At 46.5% G+C, this 20,714-nt stretch overlaps 1 protein-coding gene across 2 annotated transcripts; it reads left to right on the top strand.

The window, feature by feature from the left end:
- Positions 1-260: 260 nt before the first annotated feature.
- Positions 261-19,032, top strand: LOC121609929 (phosphatidylinositol 4-kinase beta-like). Of its 2 annotated transcripts, XM_041941721.1 has the most exons (13): positions 261-360; positions 3,321-4,014; positions 5,325-5,690; positions 6,001-6,045; positions 7,758-7,985; positions 8,726-8,953; positions 9,055-9,164; positions 10,039-10,143; positions 14,558-14,681; positions 14,983-15,248; positions 15,374-15,506; positions 16,109-16,229; positions 18,172-19,032. In XM_041941721.1, exons 2-13 carry the CDS (start codon positions 3,349-3,351, stop codon positions 18,351-18,353), a joined length of 2,574 nt encoding a protein of 857 aa, XP_041797655.1. In that variant the 5' UTR covers positions 261-360; positions 3,321-3,348; the 3' UTR covers positions 18,354-19,032. The 2 variants fall into 2 exon arrangements, with proteins under 2 accessions (XP_041797655.1, XP_041797656.1); XM_041941722.1 differs by lacking the exon at positions 6,001-6,045.
- The last annotated feature ends 1,682 nt before the right edge of the window (positions 19,033-20,714 follow it).

Raw genomic sequence — 20,714 nt, 5'->3', positions numbered from 1 at the left:
TATAGTAATCTATCCGTCACGATATGTTCGTGATCACGTGCTTTGGATTTAAATTCAGAAAAGAATAAAACTTTGATCCACCTGAGAGGAAAAATACGTATAACCTGTACGTATACACGCAGACAGTATTTGAGTTAATATACTCATGACATAATTACAAGTACAACCTGTACCTGTCAGTCCAGCAGTGTACCGGAAATAGACAGGAAGAAGAAGAAGAAGAAGAACCGGAGGAAGAGGAAGAGGAAGGCGCCCCCTGGCGGGTACGGTAGACGTTGTTGACATGAAGATCACAGAGTATCAATGGAGGAGACAAACTGGAAATAAAACCGAATTTCAGACCCAGTAAACAGTAATCAGGTAGGACTGACTCACCTGTACACACACAGACACGTTACTCAACATGATGAATTAATTTATGACTGTGACGGAGTTAACTTTAGCTTAGCATACAGGTTTAAAAACAATTTAAGGGAGTTAGCAACAGTTGGCTCGACATCTGCCGGCTAATGCTAATGCTAATGCTAACATTAACCAAGCCGTGTTTGTGCCTATTAAACACCGAAACAAGAGCTGACACTGTGGAATGAAAAGGAGGTTTCATTTGGCTTCTTGCTAGTTAGCTTCCGAGTGCATTTTAATCTCCAAGCTAAGCAGTTACAGCACGGTGCTAATGTTTCGTTAGCTGGTTAACGGTAACTGCGTCTCAACCAACACATCGTAATTTGGTCTCACGTTACAGCAAGCTAGCAGTCGGTTTATTCTTCAACTTGAGCTAACGCTAACGCTACAACCGCTACCTGTTAACTTAGCGTTCAATAAAAAGCTAACGAAAGCAATGAGCTCGTGAAGGTTTAGCTTCCATCTGCGCGTCCATTCTAAGTTAGCTTCGTGCTAAGATAACATCAGCTGACTCTTTGTGGGAGTGTTAAATATGCTTTCACTGCAGCTGTTAGGTTTAAATGATTAGGATAAACTCATACATGTGGAATAAATGATCAGTTATAGTGTTGATTGCTCCCAGTGACTCAACATAAACGGAGCATTATGTTAGACTGCATTAGTTTGAATCAGGACATAATAAACTGAACACTGAGTGTAAATGATCGTCTCTTTTATTTTACTTCCATTAGTTCAACATGGCCCTTTATTAAAGGACAGGTCTGCCTGAAAAACCAAAACTCACATGAATGTGTGATCACTGAAAGTGTTTTTGGTTGCTGTTCCTGATGTTCAGACCAACAACTGATTCCTGAAGAGTCTCTGAAGTTAACATGCAGCTTCATGTTTCCATCGTGAGTTTCCCTCTTTGTGTTTCTGTCTGTGGAAACAGACTTAATGTGAAGTCAAACTGTGACTGATAATGTCCTGTTTGTTGATTTGACTGATCAAAATGTTTGTCAGTCGAACAATCGTTTCATCTCCATGGTAACAATGAGCTGATTGAAGAAGGCCTGATAACTGATAATCAGCTCATCATACAGAACACCTGGGAGGATTCACAGCTGCACTTTTCCACATTTGGTTATGTTACAACATTATTCCACATGGAATAAATTCCATGGTTTTATTTCTGTATAGAAACACTTTTTACATTTTCTAAGTGTTTAAATAGAAACTTGTGTGGTGTAACTTTCCAGTATTTAAACCATTGGCAGAGGGTGTGCAGGTTGCTGCAGTCTGTGTTCTTGGATCCTAAGAAAACCTGAATTTAGTTTGATTTACATTCAGTTTCAGATAAAGAATAATCAGGACATGATGCAGTGCATTAAAGGACAGTTTCTAAACTAAGTATGAGATCTCGTCTCTGTGTGCTCATGAATCTGACAGCCGTGCAGGGAAGAGACAGTTTCATTGGTAGAAATGGCGAACGGGACAGGAACCAGATCCCTGCAGGACCAGGCAGGATTCAGACCGAGCTCCTCCATCCTGCCAGCATCATCATCTGACCTCTGCTGCTGTCTCTCAGATTAAATGAAATATGGCGTCAGTGTCTGCAGGCTTTTCTGTTCAGGTCTGCAAACAGCTGACGTGTTCACACCAAATGATCTGCAGACGACTGGAGAATGAAAACATCACTGTTACACATCAAGGCCAGCGTGTGTTCAGACAGTCGACACAGTGTGGATGGATTTACTGCCCCCCTCCCTCTGTCTGTAGTGTGTAATCTGCTCAGTAGGATTACAGCCCGAGTTCAACACACACACACACACAGTGAAACAGCTGCTGTGTGTGTGTCAACGTGATGATTTTATCTGTTTCTTATTGATATTTCTATAATTTCAACTCGAGGTCTTCTTACTCGTTTTCTCTGAGGCTGTAACCACAGCTCAGTTGTCATCAGTGGACAATCATGTGACCTCATGATGAGGGAGATTTGAGCTGCACTGCTCTGACGATACTGCGCGTCACACTTTAACAGTACTGTCGTTGGTTCTTTTTGTTATTTTTTTACAACCAGAATATGGTAATGAGATCACCTGCTGATCCTCTCTGACAGAAACTGACCTGAAATCAGCACAAAGTCAATATATTTACTGTCTGAGCTCATCAGCTTCAGTGATTTCTGTAAATATCTGCTGATTCTGGATCTGATGCAGCAACACATTTCAAACAGGAGCAACTAAAGACTGGGAAAGATGTGGAACGCTCCAAAAACACCTGTTTGGATCATTCCACAGGTAAACAGGCTGATTGGTAACAGGTGAGAGCATCATGATTGAAAGGCTCAGTGGTTCACAGCGAGGATGGAGCGAGGTTCAACACTTTGTCAACACGTGATTGGATAAAGAGATTAACACCTGGACTCAGGAACACTTCAGGAAACTGATGTCAGGAAACACAGTTTGAGTCCAGACTTCGAATCTGGATCGAAAGTCTAAAAATTAAACAAATGAACAGAATTAATATTAATGTGTGTTAAGGTTGGGGTTAACCCTTTCGTCTGGTTCAAATGCATCATAGACGATTGTCTTCAGGTCTTTAGTGCCAAAAGCAGAACCGCGAAACAAAAGGGAGGTTTGGCACCAAACAGGTGAATTTATTGCAGTTATAAAGTCTTAAAGGCCGATTTCAGTCTTCAATAACATGTTTGAATGTTTGACCTCTGACCCCTGACCTCTGACCTCTGCTCTGACCCCTGACCTCTGCTCTGACCACTGACCTCTGCTCTGACCCCTGACCCCTGACCTCTGCTCTGACCCCTGACCTCTGCTCTGACCCCTGACCTCAGCTCTGACCCCTGACCTCTGCTCTGACCCCTGACCTCTGCTGTGACCTCTGGTCCGACCTCTAACCTCTGATCTCTGTCTCTGTTCCAGTGGTGGAGGGCGGAGCTTCCCAGCAGCCATGATGGAGGACACAGAGCCGGAGCTTTTCCCCGCCCCCTCTGATCAGAACAGCCCCTCACCGCTCCCATCCCCCTCCATCTCAGTCTCCTCCTCCCCCTCCCTGTCCCTCCCCTCCACCCCCTCATCGTCCTGTGGCCCCCCTCAGGCCGTTACCCCCCCTCTGGGCGTCATCAGTGAAGGCGTGGGAGAGCTCTGCCTGGTGATTGACGCGGAGGTGGCCCACCGGGCGTGTCAGGAGGTGCTGCAGAAGGTGAAGCTGAAGCAGGAGGACGGGGACGTCACTGGCCTGCAGAATGGGGAGGGGCCGGACACGGAGCCTCACGCCCCCGTCGCCGTTCTGAACTCCGCGGTGAAACCGTTGAAGATCCGTGAGGAGGACGTTCCCGACGGCCCGGCCCCCGGCTCGGTGAAGAGCGCCCGGCGATGGCAGAGACACAATCCCTCCAAACAGTCGTGGCTGCTCCGTCTGTTTGAGTCCAAGCTGTTTGACGTTTCCATGGCGATCTCCTACCTGCACAACTCAAAGGAGCCCGGCGTCCAGGCGTACATCGGAAACCGGCTCTTCAGCTTCCCCCACGAGGAGGTGGACTTCTACCTGCCGCAGCTGCTCAACATGTACATTCACATGGATGAAGACGTTGGTGATGCCATCAAGCCATATGTGGTGGGTGTGGTCTGGGCAGGGGGCGGGGCTGAATAGCATGTACTCAAACCTCTTTAATCCGACGGCTCTCCTGTCCATCGCTTTGTGTCATTAGGTTGAGTGTGAGAGTTCATAGTTTGACAAAAAGTCCCTCACTCAATGTCCACTTTCTCTGGACCTTTCAGCCACCTCTCATGGTCTTTATCAGTGGGTGGAGTTTGCTCAGTTTTCATGGAGATGATTCAGTTAAATACTATGCATGCACCCTAGCAACCACCCATGCCCTAGCAACCACTCCACTCCACTCCAGCAGCTCTTTAGAAAAACACGTTTAACCACCAGCAGCCACGTAGCGACTACAGTCGCCCCAAAGCCACAGCAACCACGTAGCTACCACCTGTAGCAACAGGTTCGAACATCTTAGCAACAACAATGCCCCAAAAATTCCCGAGCAGCCATCTACCAAAACTACCCAGAGCATAGCAACCACTTTTTGGAAACACACTAGTAACCACTGCAATTTCCATAGCAACCACCACCATAGCATCTACCCAGCAACACCCTAACAAATACCCTGAAAGCCACAGAGTGACAGCGGAGCACTTATCTACTGAAGCCCTTAGCATTTAGCAGCTACTGCTAGCACCCCAGCAACTGACTGAGCAACTAACAAGCTGTCACGTAGGAATGCTTGTAAAAATGTAGCATCCATTTAGCATGTAACAGCATCTAGGACGAACACACCCCCACAGTCCTGAACCCAAGCTCAGGCATGCCGTCATCAACACCCAACCACCACGTTCGTTTATTCAACACGTATCAAAGTGTGTTTTTCAGACAGGATGTCGTGATCCTGTGGATGTTCATGTTTAGGGTCGACCTGTTTTTTTTTCTTTTTAATCTGCATGTTTGGTCACAAGAACTTCTGATCCAAGATCCAAGACAGAGGCCGAATGTTTCAATACTTACTCAAAAGGTCCAAAATTAACTTTCTGGTGTTCCGATGGCTGGTCAACGGCCATGAAAGAGCAAAATATACGATGCCATTAAAAACAACGTAATTAATTAATTACTAGTCGCCCATTGATTGATCTTTTTAAATGGAAGTGTAATGATGAAGTCTCAGGCTGTCGTCATTCGTCCTCCAGGTTGAGCTCTTCTTCATACTTACAGACTTTCTTTGAGCTGAAAAAGAAAGTGTAACCGTAGTAACGGTGGATCGAGGGTCAATCATAGAATCATAGTCAATCATTATTAAAAAGCCTTCATCAGCGCTGGTTCCCTCCTCCTCCTTTATTTGATCAGCTTTAACCCTGAACGTTGTCTTGCAGGTTCACCGCTGCAGACAGAGCATCTCCTTCAGCCTGCAGTGCGCCTGGCTGCTGGGGGCGTACTCCTCCGACATGCACATCTCCACCCAGCGGCACTCTCGAGGAACCAAACTGAGGAAACTCATCCTGTCTGATGAACTGAAACCCGCCGGGCCTCGAGTTCGCAGGGACCCTCTGACTCTGACACCTTTCTGTCCCGTGACGTCTCCCGCCGCCGGTCCCGGACCCCTGGGAGGCGAACACGGCTTGTCGCCCTCCAAACGCACACATCAGCGCTCCAAATCCGACGCTACGGTCAGCATCAGTCTGAGCAGCAACCTGAAGAGAACGGCCAGTAACCCGAAGGTGGAGAGCAGCCAGGACGAGGTAACGGGTTCAATTTCCACCTGTTTGTAGTTGATGGTAGACAAGACGAGACGAGACGAGACGAGAGGAGGCGAGAGGTCTCCTCAGCTGAGCGGTGTGCATGTGGTCAACGAACGACCAGCTTTTCATAATCGAAACCATGAAAACTGAATAAAAAGCAACTCTTAGCTCAGTTTTTCATGATGTCGAGTGTAGACGTGGTTTAGACTGCTGGTCTATGTAGGGAACAAACTGATGACATGAAAAAACTTCATATTACACAAAAGAGCCGACTCCACATCCTCTGACCTCTGACCTCTGACCTCCTCAGGACAGCAGCTCCAGCTCAGACAGTCTGGAGTTTGAGACTGGTCCCGTAAGTTCACCAGCATCATGTTCATGTTCTCCCCAGGGTGCATTGTGGGAAATGGAGTCTGTAAATGGCAGCTGTGGGTTCGGGTTCTGGTTCTGGCTCTGGTTCTGGTTGTGGTTCTGGTTCAGTGTGGGGTGAAGTCCCAGATTTTCAGCGCAGATGGGAATAAACCTGAAGGAGCTGCATGTCTGTGGACTTCCAGTAATTCTCTTTCTGTTGGATCCAATCAGCTGTTTGATGTTGTGGGTGAACCAATCAGGACACGAGCTGGTCTACGTGCAGCGCTGATCCGTCACCATGTTTCCTCTGGTTCCTCCACGTGGTTTTATCATGAGCCTCGTTGCCCCTCTTTTTAACTCAATCTGTATCTCAGACTAAATTAACGCCCTTAGAGGAACTTCTCCTGATGACGGACCAAATATGATGCAACCAGGTCCACGATTGGACCCTCCCCTCTCATCCAGTTTGGGTTAATGGGCCTGAGGTCACATGACCACATATCAGCACATGGTGGCTGATACCTGAGTGTGTGATTGGTTGTCTTATAGACATTTTTTAAATAGTTTTTGAAATGTTCTGTGTGATGTGTTTACATCAGAGGGTCGTCTAAGACCTGTACCGTCTGATACCTGTCATTTATTTAATCAGTTTATTAAGAATGAGGCGTTTGAGGTCACTGCTGTTAATACGGGCTTTTTGTGAACATTGAACAGCTCAGACTGTGAGTGTATAAAATCCTGCTCTGTAAATTTAACTGCAGGACAGACTTCATTATGTTCACGTCAGCCAATAAGATAAGAGAATACCTGGCCAGGTGAGCAGACGAGGAGACAGCTGTTTCCTTTCTCTGAGATACCTGAAGTGTTTCCAGGAAAATAATGTTGTGACGTTAGTGAGACGCTCACCTGAACATCCAACCTACACCTGTCTCTGTCTCCAGAGGTCACCTGAGGACGCCAGCAGACACTGAGACCACAAACACTCTAATAACACTGTCTCTCTCTGTCTGTCTGTCTGTCTCTCTCTCTGCCTGTCTGTCTCTCTGTCTCTCTGCCTGTCTGTCTCTCTGCCTGTCTGTCTCTCTGCCTGTCTGTCTGTCTGTCTCTCTGCCTGTCTCTCTCTCTGTCTCTCTCTCTGCCTGTCTGTCTCTCTGTCTCTCTGCCTGTCTGTCTCTCTGCCTGTCTGTCTGTCTGTCTGTCTGTCTGTCTCTCTGCCTGTCTGTCTGTCTGTCTCTCTGCCTGTCTCTCTCTCTGTCTCTCTCTCTGCCTGTCTGTCTCTCTGTCTCTCTGCCTGTCTGTCTCTCTGCCTGTCTGTCTGTCTGTCTCTGCCTGTCTCTGTCTGTCTGTCTGCCTGTCTGTCTCACTCTCTGTCTCTCTGTCTCTCTTTCTCTCTCTCTCTGCCTGTCTGTCTCTCTGCCTGTCTGTCTCTCTGCCTGTCTGTCTGCCTGTCTGTCTGTCTCTGCCTCTGCCTGTCTCTCTCTCTGTCTCTCTCTCTCCCTGTCTGTCTCTTTGTCTGTCTCTCTCTGCCTCTCTGTCTGTCTCTCTGTCTCTCTCTCTCTCTCTCTGTCTGTCTGTCTCTCTGCCTGTCTGTCTGTCTCTGCCCCTCTCTCTCTCTGTCTCTCTGTCTGCCTGTCTCTCTGTCTGTCTGTCTCTCTGCCTCTCTGCCTGTCTCTCTGTCTGTCTCTCTCTCTCCCTGTCTGTCTGCCTGTCTTGCAGCCGGTGCGTCTGGCTCCTCAGAGGGAGTTCATAAAGTCTCTGATGGGGATCGGGAAGCGTTTGGCCACGCTGCCCACCAAAGAGCAGAAGACCCAGCGGCTGATCTCAGAGCTGTCGCTGCTCAACCACAAACTGCCGGCTCGCGTCTGGCTGCCGACCGCTGCCTTCGACCACCACGTGGTCCGGGTGCCGCACACGCAGGCCGTGGTGCTGAACTCCAAAGACAAGGTGACGACACACACACACAGACGTCACATGACTTCCTCTCAGAGTAATAAGTCGGCGCTGTCAGGATCTCCGACGGCGACCGAGGATCCGTAGATCTGTCGGAAAATCCTATAAAAAGATTTCTTTCTCGTCATCATCAAGCTGACGCTTTGATGTTTGAATGAATGATTCATTCAAGTGTCGCTCGCCTAAACTCACCTGTCCGTGACAACATGTGTGTACGTGTCACACATGTTGTCAGATACAAACTGAACAAACCGAACGGCGCCGTCATACATCGATGGTCCTGTGACAAACAGCGAACACGATCTGTAATCTTCATCATCTGTCAGGCGAGAGTTTAGTTCCATACTCAAACATCAGCTCACTTTTCACCGCGTTAGCTGTTCATCGCAGAATGAAGCTGACTGATGTTGCAGGTGTTACTTTTACCTGATGATCGCACGTCAGAACCAGACGCTGAAGACAACCTGCACCTCGTCACACCTCACACACCTTTTTTTACGTCAGTATTTTCTCTTCTCTTAAATCCTGAACTCTTCAAACCAGCTTTGTTTCTATACACGACCTCCAGAGTGAATCGCCTTCTGACAGCAGGTGACCTGAAGGTCAGTTTGGTGGATGAACAGAAGTAGAAAACTGTTCATTGCAGAAGACGAAGCAGACCAGAACAGCTTGCTGTGATGTCACAGCTCTGACACCACGTCATGTGACCTGTTTTCACCTATGTCACCCCTCAGGCTCCGTACCTGATCTATGTGGAAGTTCTGGAGTGTGAGAACTTTGAGACGTCCAGCGTTCCGATCCGGATCCCGGAGAACCGGATCAGAAGCACTCGTTCTGTGGAGAACCTGCCGGACTGCGGTATGACGGCAGAACAGAGAGCCGGCAGCTTCTCCACGGTCCCCAACTATGACAACGACGATGAAGCCTGGTCCGTGGACGACATCGGAGAGCTGCAGGTAGAGGTGAGAGGCCTCTTACGAGAGATGTGATGTCATCATCATCTCAGGTGTTCTCAGACAGGATGTGATGTCATCGATGCTGATTCCTTCTTTGCTTTCTGCAGCTCCCAGAGATCCACACCAACAGCTGTGACAACATCAGTCAGTTCTCAGTGGACAGTATCACCAGTCTGGAGAGCAAAGAGCCGGTGTTCATCGCTGCCGGAGACATCAGGTCTGTACGCCGACCGGTCCGAGATGAAAACCTCTACACCGAGTCGTAGTAGACTCATGGTTCGTCTGTGGTTTTAGCACGCGCAGTAATCAGCAGCAGCGTGGAAACACGGTACCACAGCAGACATTAATTTGTTTAAACAGTCATTTTATGGGTTATTTCATGTAAAATAAACAGAATTTCAGATATTTACTGAAGGAAAGACTCCTGCTATCCCTGCAAGAAGCAGTCACGCTGCTCCTGCAGTTAAAGGTTTAGTCCAATCAGATCACAGTAAGGGTTAGCAAGCAGTCTGTCCAAGCCAATCAAGGACTGTGCTATTTCACCTACTCCAGGTTGGCCCCGCCTACTCTAGTTAACCCTTTACTGGTTGCATTTCAGACCTTTGACAAGAATTTATTGTTCCCGGGTGAAAAAAAGAATATCTCCTGCGATTAATCTGCTGGTTGACTACTTTTTCATGAATGCCCTAACACACACACACACACACACACACACACACACACACACACAGTAGATGCTGTACACACACAACAATTTCAATCGTTCAACAGAAACAAATCACACACAGTCAAAAAACACATGACATGTCTTAATATTCCAGTCACAGTTTGACCTGCTGTCAGTATGTGGAAGTGAACATCAGTATATCTGATCCTGTATCAGGTGATCAAATACACAGAACGTGTGGGGGATTCAGACTTCTCTTCCACACACAGTAAAACACCTGCAGACTCAATGCAACAGTTTGTTACGAGCACAGGAGTTGAATATGAATACTCTTTCTGCAGACAGGTGAAGTCATTCAGAAGAATCTCCACCTCATCAACAGCTGATGAATGTGTGTGTAATGTCGCCTCTGTGCTTGTTTTAGGCGCCGTCTGTCGGAACAGCTGGCTCAGGCCCCTACCACCTTTAAACGGGACCCTGAGGACCCGTCAGCTGTGGCCCTGAAGGAGCCCTGGGAGGAGAAGGTCCGGTAGGTGAATCCCAGGTTACATTTGACTGTATGTTTCTGGCTGTAGTTTGTGTTTCTGACTGTAGTTTGTGTTTCTGATTGTAGTTTGTGTTTCTGATTGTAGTTTGTGTTTCTGACTGTAGTTTGTGTTTCATGCTGTAGTTTGTGTTTCTGACTGTAGTTTGTGTGTCTGGCTGTAGTTTGTGTGTGTCTGACTGTAGTTTGTGTGTCTGACTGTAGTTTGTGTTTCATGCTGTAGTTTGTGTGTCTGGCTGTAGTTTGTGTTTCTGACTGTAGTTTGTGTGTCATGCTGTAGTTTGTGTGTCTGACTGTACTTTGTGTGTCTGACTAGTTTGTGTTTCTGGCTGTAGTTTGTGTGTCTGACTGTAGTTTGTGTTTCTGGCTGTAGTTTGTGTTTCTGGCTGTAGTTTGTGTGTCATGCTGTAGTTTGTGTGTCTGACTGTACTTTGTGTGTCTGACTAGTTTGTGTTTCTGGCTGTAGTTTGTGTGTCTGACTGTAGTTTGTGTTTCTGGCTGTAGTTTGTGTGTCATGCTGTAGTTTGTGTGTCTGACTGTAGTTTGTGTTTCTGACTGTAGTTTGTGTTTCATGCTGTAGTTTGTGTGTCTGACTGTAGTTTGTGTTTCATGCTGTAGTTTGTGTGTCTGACTAGTTTGTGTTTCTGACTGTAGTTTGTGTTTTTGGCTGTAGTTTGTGTTTCTGACTGTAGTTTGTGTTTCATGCTGTAGTTTGTGTGTCTGACTAGTTTGTGTTTCATGCTGTAGTTTGTGTGTCTGACTAGTTTGTGTTTCTGGCTGTAGTTTGTGTGTCTGGCTGTAGTTTGTGTGTCTGACTGTAGTGTGTGTTTCTGACTGTAGTTTGTGTTTCATGCTGTAGTTTGTGTTTCTGACTGTAGTTTGTATTTCATGCTGTAGTTTGTGTTTCTGACTGTAGTTTGTGTTTTTGGCTGTAGTTTGTGTTTCTGACTGTAGTTTGTTTTTGGCTGTAGTTTGTGTTTCTGACTGTAGTTTGTGTTTCATGCTGTAGTTTGTGTGTCTGACTAGTTTGTGTTTCTGACTGTAGTTTGTGTGTCTGACTAGTTTGTGTTTCATGCTGTAGTTTGTGTGTCTGACTAGTTTGTGTTTCTGGCTGTAGTTTGTGTGTCTGGCTGTCGTTTGTGTGTCTGACTGTAGTGTGTGTTTCTGACTGTAGTTTGTGTTTCATGCTGTAGTTTGTGTTTCTGACTGTAGTTTGTGTTTCATGCTGTAGTTTGTGTGTCTGGCTGTAGTTTGTGTTTCTGGCTGTAGTTTGTGTGACTGGCTGTAGTTTGTGTGTCTGGCTGTAGTGTGTGTGTCTGACTGTGGTTTGTGTTTCTGGCTGTAGTTTGTGTGTCTGACTGTAGTTTGTGTGTCTGACTGTAGTTTGTGTTTCTGGCTGTAGTTTGTGTGTCTGACTGTAGTTTGTGTTTCTGGCTGTAGTTTGTGTTTCATGCTGTAGTTTGTGTTTCATGCTGTAGTTTGTGTGTCTGGCTGTAGTTTGTGTGTCTGACTGTAGTTTGTTTTTCTGGCTGTAGTTTGTGTGTCTGACTGTAGTTTCTGTGTCTGACTAGTTTGTGTTTCATGCTGTAGTTTGTGTGTCTGGCTGTAGTTTGTGTGTCTGGCTGTAGTTTGTGTTTCATGCTGTAGTTTGTGTGTCTGGCTGTAGTTTGTGTGTCTGGCTGTAGTTTGTGTTTCATGCTGTAGTTTGTGTGTCATGCTGTAGTTTGTGTGTCTGGCTGTAGTTTGTGTGTCTGGCTGTAGTTCGTGTGACTGGCTGTAGTTTGTTTTTCTGGCTGTAGTTTGTGTGTCTGACTGTAGTTTCTGTGTCTGACTAGTTTGTGTTTCATGCTGTAGTTTGTGTGTCTGGCTGTAGTTTGTGTGTCTGACTGTGGTTTGTGTTTCTGGCTGTAGTTTGAGTTTCTGACTGTAGTTTGTGTGTCTGACTGTAGTTTGTGTTTCTGGCTGTAGTTTGTGTTTCATGCTGTAGTTTGTGTTTCATGCTGTAGTTTGTGTGTCTGGCTGTAGTTTGTGTGTCTGACTGTAGTTTGTTTTTCTGGCTGTAGTTTGTGTGTCTGACTGTAGTTTCTGTGTCTGACTAGTTTGTGTTTCATGCTGTAGTTTGTGTGTCTGGCTGTAGTTCGTGTTTCTGGCTGTAGTTTGTGTGACTGACTGTAGTTTGTGTGACTGACTGTAGTTTGTGTTTCTGGCTGTAGTTTGTGTGTCTGGCTGTAGTTTGTGTGACTGACTGTAGGTTGTGTTTCTGACTGTAGTTTGTGTTTCATGCTGTAGTTTGTGTGTCTGACTGTAGTTTGTGTTTCTGACTGTAGTTTGTGTGTCTGGCTGTAGTTTGTGTTTCATGCTGTAGTTTGTGTTTCTGGCTGTAGTTTGTGTGTCTGGCTGTAGTTTGTGTCTGACTGTAGTTTGTGTTTCATGCTGTAGTTTGTGTTTCTGGCTGTAGTTTGTGTTTCATGCTGTAGTTTGTGTGTCTGACTGTAGTTTGTGTGACTGGCTGTAGTTTGTGTGTCTGGCTGTAGTTTGTGTTTCATGCTGTAGTTTGCGTTTCATGCTGTAGTTTGTGTATCTGACTGTAGTTTGTGTTTCTGGCTGTAGTTTGTGTTTCTGACTGTAGTTTGTGTGACTGGCTGTAGTTTGTGTTTCTGGCTGTAGTTTGTGTGTCTGACTAGTTTGTGTTTCTGACTGTAGTTTGTGTTTTTGGCTGTAGTTTGTGTTTTTGGCTGTAGTTTGTGTTTCTGACTGTAGTTTGTGTTTCATGCTGTAGTTTGTGTGTCTGACTAGTTTGTGTTTCTGACTGTAGTTTGTGTTTCATGCTGTAGTTTGTGTGTCTGACTAGTTTGTGTTTCATGCTGTAGTTTGTGTGTCTGGCTGTAGTTTGTGTGTCTGGCTGTAGTTTGTGTGTCTGACTGTAGTGTGTGTTTCTGACTGTAGTTTGTGTTTCATGCTGTAGTTTGTGTTTCTGACTGTAGTTTGTGTTTCATGCTGTAGTTTGTGTTTCTGACTGTAGTTTGTGTTTTTGGCTGTAGTTTGTGTTTCTGACTGTAGTTTGTGTTTTTGGCTGTAGTTTGTGTTTCTGACTGTAGTTTGTGTTTCATGCTGTAGTTTGTGTGTCTGACTAGTTTGTGTTTCTGACTGTAGTTTGTGTGTCTGACTAGTTTGTGTGTCTGGCTGTCGTTTGTGTGTCTGACTGTAGTTTGTGTGTCTGACTGTAGTGTGTGTTTCTGACTGTAGTTTGTGTTTCATGCTGTAGTTTGTGTTTCTGACTGTAGTTTGTGTTTCATGCTGTAGTTTGTGTGTCTGGCTGTAGTTTGTGTTTCTGGCTGTAGTTTGTGTGACTGGCTGTAGTTTGTGTGTCTGGCTGTAGTGTGTGTGTCTGACTGTGGTTTGTGTTTCTGGCTGTAGTTTGTGTGTCTGACTGTAGTTTGTGTTTCTGGCTGTAGTTTGTGTGTCTGACTGTAGTTTGTGTGTCTGACTGTAGTTTGTGTTTCTGGCTGTAGTTTGTGTTTCATGCTGTAGTTTGTGTGTCTGGCTGTAGTTTGTGTGTCTGACTGTAGTTTGTTTTTCTGGCTGTAGTTTGTGTGTCTGACTGTAGTTTGTGTGTCTGGCTGTAGTTTGTGTTTCATGCTGTAGTTTGTGTGTCTGGCTGTAGTTTGTGTGTCTGGCTGTAGTTTGTGTGTCATGCTGTAGTTTGTGTGTCATGCTGTAGTTTGTGTGTCTGTCTGTAGTTTGTGTGTCTGGCTGTAGTTCGTGTTTCTGGATGTAGTTTGTGTGACTGACTGTAGTTTGTGTGACTGACTGTAGGTTGTGTTTCTGGCTGTAGTTTGTGTGTCTGGCTGTAGTTTGTGTGACTGACTGTAGTTTGTGTTTCTGACTGTAGTTTGTGTGTCTGGCTGTAGTTTGTGTTTCATGCTGTAGTTTGTGTTTCTGGCTGTAGTTTGTGTTTCATGCTGTAGTTTGTGTGTCTGGCTGTAGTTTGTGTCTGACTGTAGTTTGTGTTTCATGCTGTAGTTTGTGTTTCTGGCTGTAGTTTGTGTTTCATGCTGTAGTTTGTGTGTCTGACTGTAGTTTGTGTGACTGGCTGTAGTTTGTGTGTCTGGCTGTAGTTTGTGTTTCATGCTGTAGTTTGTGTTTCATGCTGTAGTTTGTGTATCTGACTGTAGTTTGTGTTTCTGACTGTAGTTTGTGTGACTGGCTGTAGTTTGTGTTTCTGGCTGTAGTTTGTGTGTCTGGCTGTAGTTTGTGTGTCATGCTGTAGTTTGTGTTTCATGCTGTAGTTTGTGTTTCTGGCTGTAGTTTGTGTTTCATGCTGTAGTTTGTGTGTCTGGCTGTAGTTTGTGTGTCTGACTGCAGCTTGTATTTCGGACTCCTCTGTGTGTCCCTGCAGGAGGATCAGGGAGGGATCTCCTTATGGACACCTTCCTACCTGGAGGCTGCTGTCTGTTATCGTTAAATGTGGAGATGACCTGAGACAGGAGCTGCTGGCCTTCCAGGTGCTGCAGCAGCTCAAGGTAACGCAGTGACATCATTGACATCACATGATCAAAACACCACTCCTTTCCTCTGTCTCTTCTTCACACCTCTGTCTTCTTTCAACCCTGTCCTCATTCCCATTTTCCCTTCTCTTCATCCTCTCATTGCCAACCTTTTCCTCTTCCTCCTCCTCTTTTTTCTTCTGCTAGTTCATTTTCCTCGTGTTCTTCCTCATCCTTTCCTGCCCTCCTTCACTCCTCCTCCTCATTGTCCTCTTAAAAACAAATCATATTCAGCAAAGCTCTAACAGAAAACGTTGTTGTTGTTCTCGGCCTGCAGTCGATCTGGGAGCAGGAGCGGGTCCCCCTCTGGATAAAGCCCTATAAGATCCTGGTACTGTCGTCGGACAGCGGGATGATTGAGCCTGTGGTGAACGCCGTATCCCTCCACCAGGTGAAGAAACAGAGCCAGCTGTCTCTGCTTGACTACTTCCTGCAGGAACACGGCGCTCCGACCACTGAGGCCTTCCTCTCTGCTCAGAGGAACTTCGTCCAGAGCTGCGCCGGATACAGCCTCATCTGTTACCTGCTGCAGGTCAAAGACAGGTGAGATGATGACTTCAAGTCTCTTCACTGCAGCTGCACCAAATCAGAAACTGTCCTCTACTGAGTTACTGTATTAGTCTTTCTTTAACCCAAAGACGTTCTGTCGTCCTCCTCTGTCCTCTCAGGCATAACGGGAACATCCTATTGGATGCGGAAGGTCATATCATCCACATCGACTTTGGTTTCATCCTCTCCAGCTCTCCCAAAAACCTTGGCTTCGAAACGTCGGCTTTCAAACTCACTACAGAGTTCGTGGACGTGAGTTCATCAAGCTGACAGCTTTTATCATTTATCTTTAGCAGGTTCCCATCAGTCATAAAGATGGATGTCACAACGGCCTGAAGAGCTTCTGATGTTCCTTTAGGAGGTTCCTTTACTTGCTGAGGGCTTTGCAGTGACGCACAGGGAGAATTAAGATTCCACTGAGAAGGTTCTTGTGTTCCTTTTGTGAGGTTCCAGGGGTCATTGAAGGGACTCCTCTTTCCCTTGGAGGAGGTTCTAATGGTCACTGAGGATTAGACCAGGTCTTTTATCAGGTTACAGTGGTAATTGAGACTCTATTCCTGTAGACTCTACAGCAACACTGACCCCTAGAACCTTCCTCATCACCCCTAGAACCCTCTACACTCTACACTGTAGGGTTCTAGGGGTCTTCTGCACCCATGGGATGAGGTAAATGAGGTTCTGGAGTCCTTTAGCATCACAGATACTCCAGACTTTGTTCTGGATGTAGATTTTGTATTTTTGGTAAAATGTCAACAAAAACTTTAAGAAAGAAAGAAAGAAAAAAAGAATGTAATATTTACTGCAAGTGTGTGTGTGTGTGTGTGTGTGTGTGTGTGTGTGTGTGTGTGTGTCAGGTGATGGGCGGTCCAGAGGGCGACATGTTTAACTACTACAAGATGCTGATGCTTCAGGGTCTGATAGCTGCCAGGAAACACATGGACAGAGTCCTGCAGATAGTGGAGATCATGCAGCAAGGTACACACACACACACTCACACTCACACACACACACACGCATGCACACGCACACTCACACACACGCACACTCACACACACGCACACACAGTCACACACGCACACTCACTCACACACACACACACACATGCACACTCACTCACACACACACACACACACACACACGCACACGCATGCACACTCACATATAATGAATTCTCTATATAAAAAATGTCTGGTTGCAGAGTTGCAGAGTTGCATATTGGCACGTTAACACCGTCCTGCTTCAGGACAAGGCTTCTAGAGCTCTTGAATGTTTCTGGTTCAACCACAGATCATTTAAATCTGACTTTGCCAGCGTCCAACAGTGGTGGGATCTCGGTAAAGTCCAGATCAAGCAGCTGTCTAATGTCACTAGAGACATAACCAGATCTATGAGGGACCTGGAGACTCTGGTAGAACTGCAGAGTTTAGCTGATTCTACAGGAGATCGAGGGCTCTTAAGTTCCCTCAAATCTAAAAAGTCGGCTCCAGCCAACCTGCTGGGTGTGGCAGCACAGGGGGCTCTGGTCTCCCTCGGGAGGACACTGAGATCCCTCAGTGAGCTGTATGCTGCTCTGATGGGCTTGCAGAGTGGCAGAGCTCCAGGTCTGGACGGTCTCCCTGTTGACTTCTATAAATCTTTCTGGTCTGTGTTGGGGGAAGACCTGTTGGAGGTGGTCTCAAACAGCCTGGAGAGTGGACGGCTGCCTCTGAGCTGCAGGAGGGCGGTCATCACTTTACTGCCCAAGAAAGGAGACCTGCAGGAAATCAAGAACTGGAGACCGGTTTCTCTGCTCTGCACGGACTATAAGATACTGTCCAAAGCCCAGACTACCAGACTCAGAGAGGTGATGGCCTCTGTCATCCAGACTGACCAGACCTGCTCAGGCTACCCGGGGGCTTGGTCTGGAAGAAAGGAGGGCTGAAATATCTGGGAGTCTTTCTGGGTAATGACACATTTAAAAAAAAAAACTGGGATCATGTTTTAGAAAAGGTCAAAGGTCGACTCACAGAATGGAAAAACATCATACAGAGGTCGCGTTTTGGTCGTCAATAACCTGGTTTCTTCTGCTCTGTGGCACCGGTTGGCCTGCATCGATCCCCCAGCTTCACTTATGTCAAGCATCCAACGACTGTTAGTGGACTTCTTTTGGGACAGGTTGCACTGGGTACCACAGAGCGTCCTGTTTCTCCCTAAGGAGGAAGGTGGGCAGGGCCTGATCCATCTGGCCAGTAGGGGTGCTGCCTTCCGGCTCCAGTTTATTCAGAGACTGATCACTGGACCTACAGACCTGGTGTGGAGACCCACATCCTGCTGCATCCTCAGGCGGTGTGGTGGTCTAGGACTGAGTGGAGGATCCTACATGGCGCTGTAGCAGTGAGCTCCTTCCTCTCTGTGATCAACGCTGCTGTAGAGGACAGATGTCCCCCCTGCAGCCACAGAGAGATGGTGTCTCACTGCGTCTCACAGCTCTGTTCCTGCTGCTGGAAACCATCTTCAGTCGATGTGGAGAAGTTTTCACGAAGCAGGTTTTTATCTTTGGTTTCACTCGCCAACAGAAAAACAAAAGACAGCTGCTGAACTTTGTTTTAGGACAGACAAAGATGGCGGAGTGTGTGAGGAGGAGGAGGAAGGTGGAGGAGGCTTTGAATGTCGACGTGGTTCCTGTTTTAGTGAAGTCCAGACTGATGGTTGGGTTCAGGTTTTACAGGGCAGCTCATGGGGGGGATGTGGGGTTATGAGGGGGGGCTCTGCTACACTTTGGACATGTGCTGATGTCACTGTAACACCTGACAGTTAGTCTGTTTGTGTGAATGTCCTGAATCATGAATTTATACATCGAACAAAAAGACAAATAAACGTCTGGTTAAAAATCTAAATCTCTCTGTCTTTGGTGTTTTCATGATGCCCCCCCCCCCAGGCTCCCAGCTGCCATGTTTCCATGGATCCAGCACCATGCGAGGCCTGAAGGAGCGTTTCCACATGAGTCTGACGGAGGAGCAGCTGCAGCTGCTGGTGGACCAGCTGGTGGACGGATCCATGAGGTCACTGACCACCAAACTGTACGACGGCTTCCAGTACCTCACCAACGGCATCATGTGACCCAGCCCTGCCCCCCCCCCGCACGCTGTGTGTGTGTGTTTGTGTGTGTGTGTGTGTGTGTGTGTGTGTGTGTGTGAGAATGAGTGTCTGATGATGATGATGATGATGATGATGATGGTGATGAAGAACACAGACTGTCTACAGACTGAGGAGGCTGACGATCCTCCTGCTTTTTTAAGTCGACTGTGGAGACGATGAGCCTCTCTGTCGTCCTTCTTCTTCTTCTTCTTCTTCTTCTTCTTCTTTTCTTCTTCTTCTTCTTCTTCTTCTTCTTTTCTTCTTCTTCTTTTTCTTCTTCTTCTTCTTCTTCTTGAATCTTTTTTTTGTTTTGTCCTTTCTTTCTGAAAAGTCTCCACTTTCTGTTCATCTTGTTTTGGTTTCAGCTCTCCTCCTCTTCCTCATTTTTTCTTCGTCTTTTCCATATTTGGGCGCATGTCCCTGATTGGCTGCTCAGCTGGACTCTTAGCCAATCAGAGAGCAGCCCAGTTTTAGTTTGAAATGTGAACACTCAGTTTTTACAGGTAGGCATCAAGGCGGCATTCAGAGCTTGTTGCCATAGAAACCGAAGCGGCGACTTGTTGAAGGACCGTGCTGCTGTTTTTCATGCTTTAACTGACTTTGAGCGGCTGTAAACCACTTTGTCCTCTGACCCATTAAAACCAACCAGTGTGGACCTGCAGCGGCTCGTCCAGCCTTCGTGTGGTTTCCTGTTTGTGTGTCGGATTCTGAGCGCTGAGGATTCACCATCAGCTCGTGGTACTTCTTTAAAATCATAACACTGAGCTTGTGAAGTCGAACCCGTAAAGTAAAGCTGGAGGTCAACGGCAGAAAAAGATTCACAGAAAGTCGGTTTAGTTTCCGTTAACGATCCTCAGATCCGTCAGAGGTGAACTCAGCGTCCAGAGACCTGCAGGTGGTTTTAAATTAACACGTTCTGCTGATTGTTGTATTTTTGGAAGCTTAAAACTTTGTGTTCATGTTGAAAAGTGATTCTGGAAACACAACCGGAGAGTTAAAAACCTTTCCAGGAATTCAACAGACAAAAAACAGCCCCGTTCCACTGCAGGAACCAGCAGCCTCTGGAGGAAGACCAGCACCAAGCGATGAAGCCTGGTCCTGGTCCTGGTCCTGGTCCATTAAAGGAGGAGGACCTCACAGTCAGTCCTGAATGCTACGAGGTTCAGTTTTAATCCCTGACAGGTTTGAGGACGTTTGGAAACTTCCAGAGGAATAAAAGCATCGATCAAATTAATGTTTTGTGGCTGCAGATATTTCACACAGAGCAGGAAGCTCGTCCGTCTGACGGCAGGAAGCTCGTCTGTCTGACGGCAGGAAGCTCGTCCGTCGGACGGCAGGAAGCTCGTCTGTCTGACGGGAGCTTCACCTCCATCTGTTTTTGTTGCTCAGCTGTTTCTGGTTGTTTTGTTCTGGATCAGGACTCGTTCACTGGTTGAACTCTGGGTTTGTATCGAGCTCTGACGGCTCTCTGGTCGACTTCGTTCAGTGTGTAGTGATCATTTATATATATATTATATGATTTCACACAGACTCATGAAAACAACATGGATGTTAATCAATATGTGAGAAAGACAAAAAGTGAAAGACCCAGAGGCTGATTGGACCCGACGGCGTCGGCTCAGGAACATGATGGTGGAGGTGGAAACAGGAAGTAGGTGTGTCAACCTTCCCGCTCCCATCATGCACTCTGAGCTGCTGGAGCAGAGAGTTCACCGCAACATCATTTCAAACTTACAGCTTAGAACAGGCATGGGAAAACTACGGCCCGGGGGCCATATGCAGCCCGTTACAAATTTTAATCCGGCCCGCCGAACTTGAACAAATTATATCAAACCTTGTTAATGTTTTATTTCCCTGCAATTCTGTCTTTTTCCCAATAGATGGCGCACTCTAGATACACTGAGCTTTGTTGAGGTGCGGCGTATTACTCGTTTACACGTTTGCTCTTTACTCTTCGACCCTCAGCCCTTCTGTAAAGATGAGCGGAACTAAGAAAAAAGTGGACAGAGGATTTCCAGTTTTTAATCAGGAGAGGACAACTAAATATTTTTACTGAACTCAGATCAGCTGCTGTCTGCCTGATATGCCAAGAGACTGTGGGGGTGTTTAAAGACGATGATACAGCAAGAAAACTGACTCCAGACTCTGATGCGCTGGATAAAAAGGGAGACCAACAACACTGTTCCCCTGAAATTAAAAGGACGTTTCTCTGTTGTGTTCTGTAAAAAATGTATCTGAAAATAATTTCTTCAATCAGCCTGACATGTTACATGTCCTGTCTGTTCAGGGATGCACACATGTGGTGCTCAGGTGCACGTTCTCAAAACCAAGTGTGCAAATATA

This window comes from Chelmon rostratus, chromosome 8 (genome assembly GCF_017976325.1).
Source record: "Chelmon rostratus isolate fCheRos1 chromosome 8, fCheRos1.pri, whole genome shotgun sequence".
In the NCBI taxonomy this organism is placed as follows: Eukaryota; Metazoa; Chordata; class Actinopteri; order Chaetodontiformes; family Chaetodontidae; genus Chelmon; species Chelmon rostratus.
This window is presented reverse-complemented; position numbering and strand designations above follow the sequence as displayed.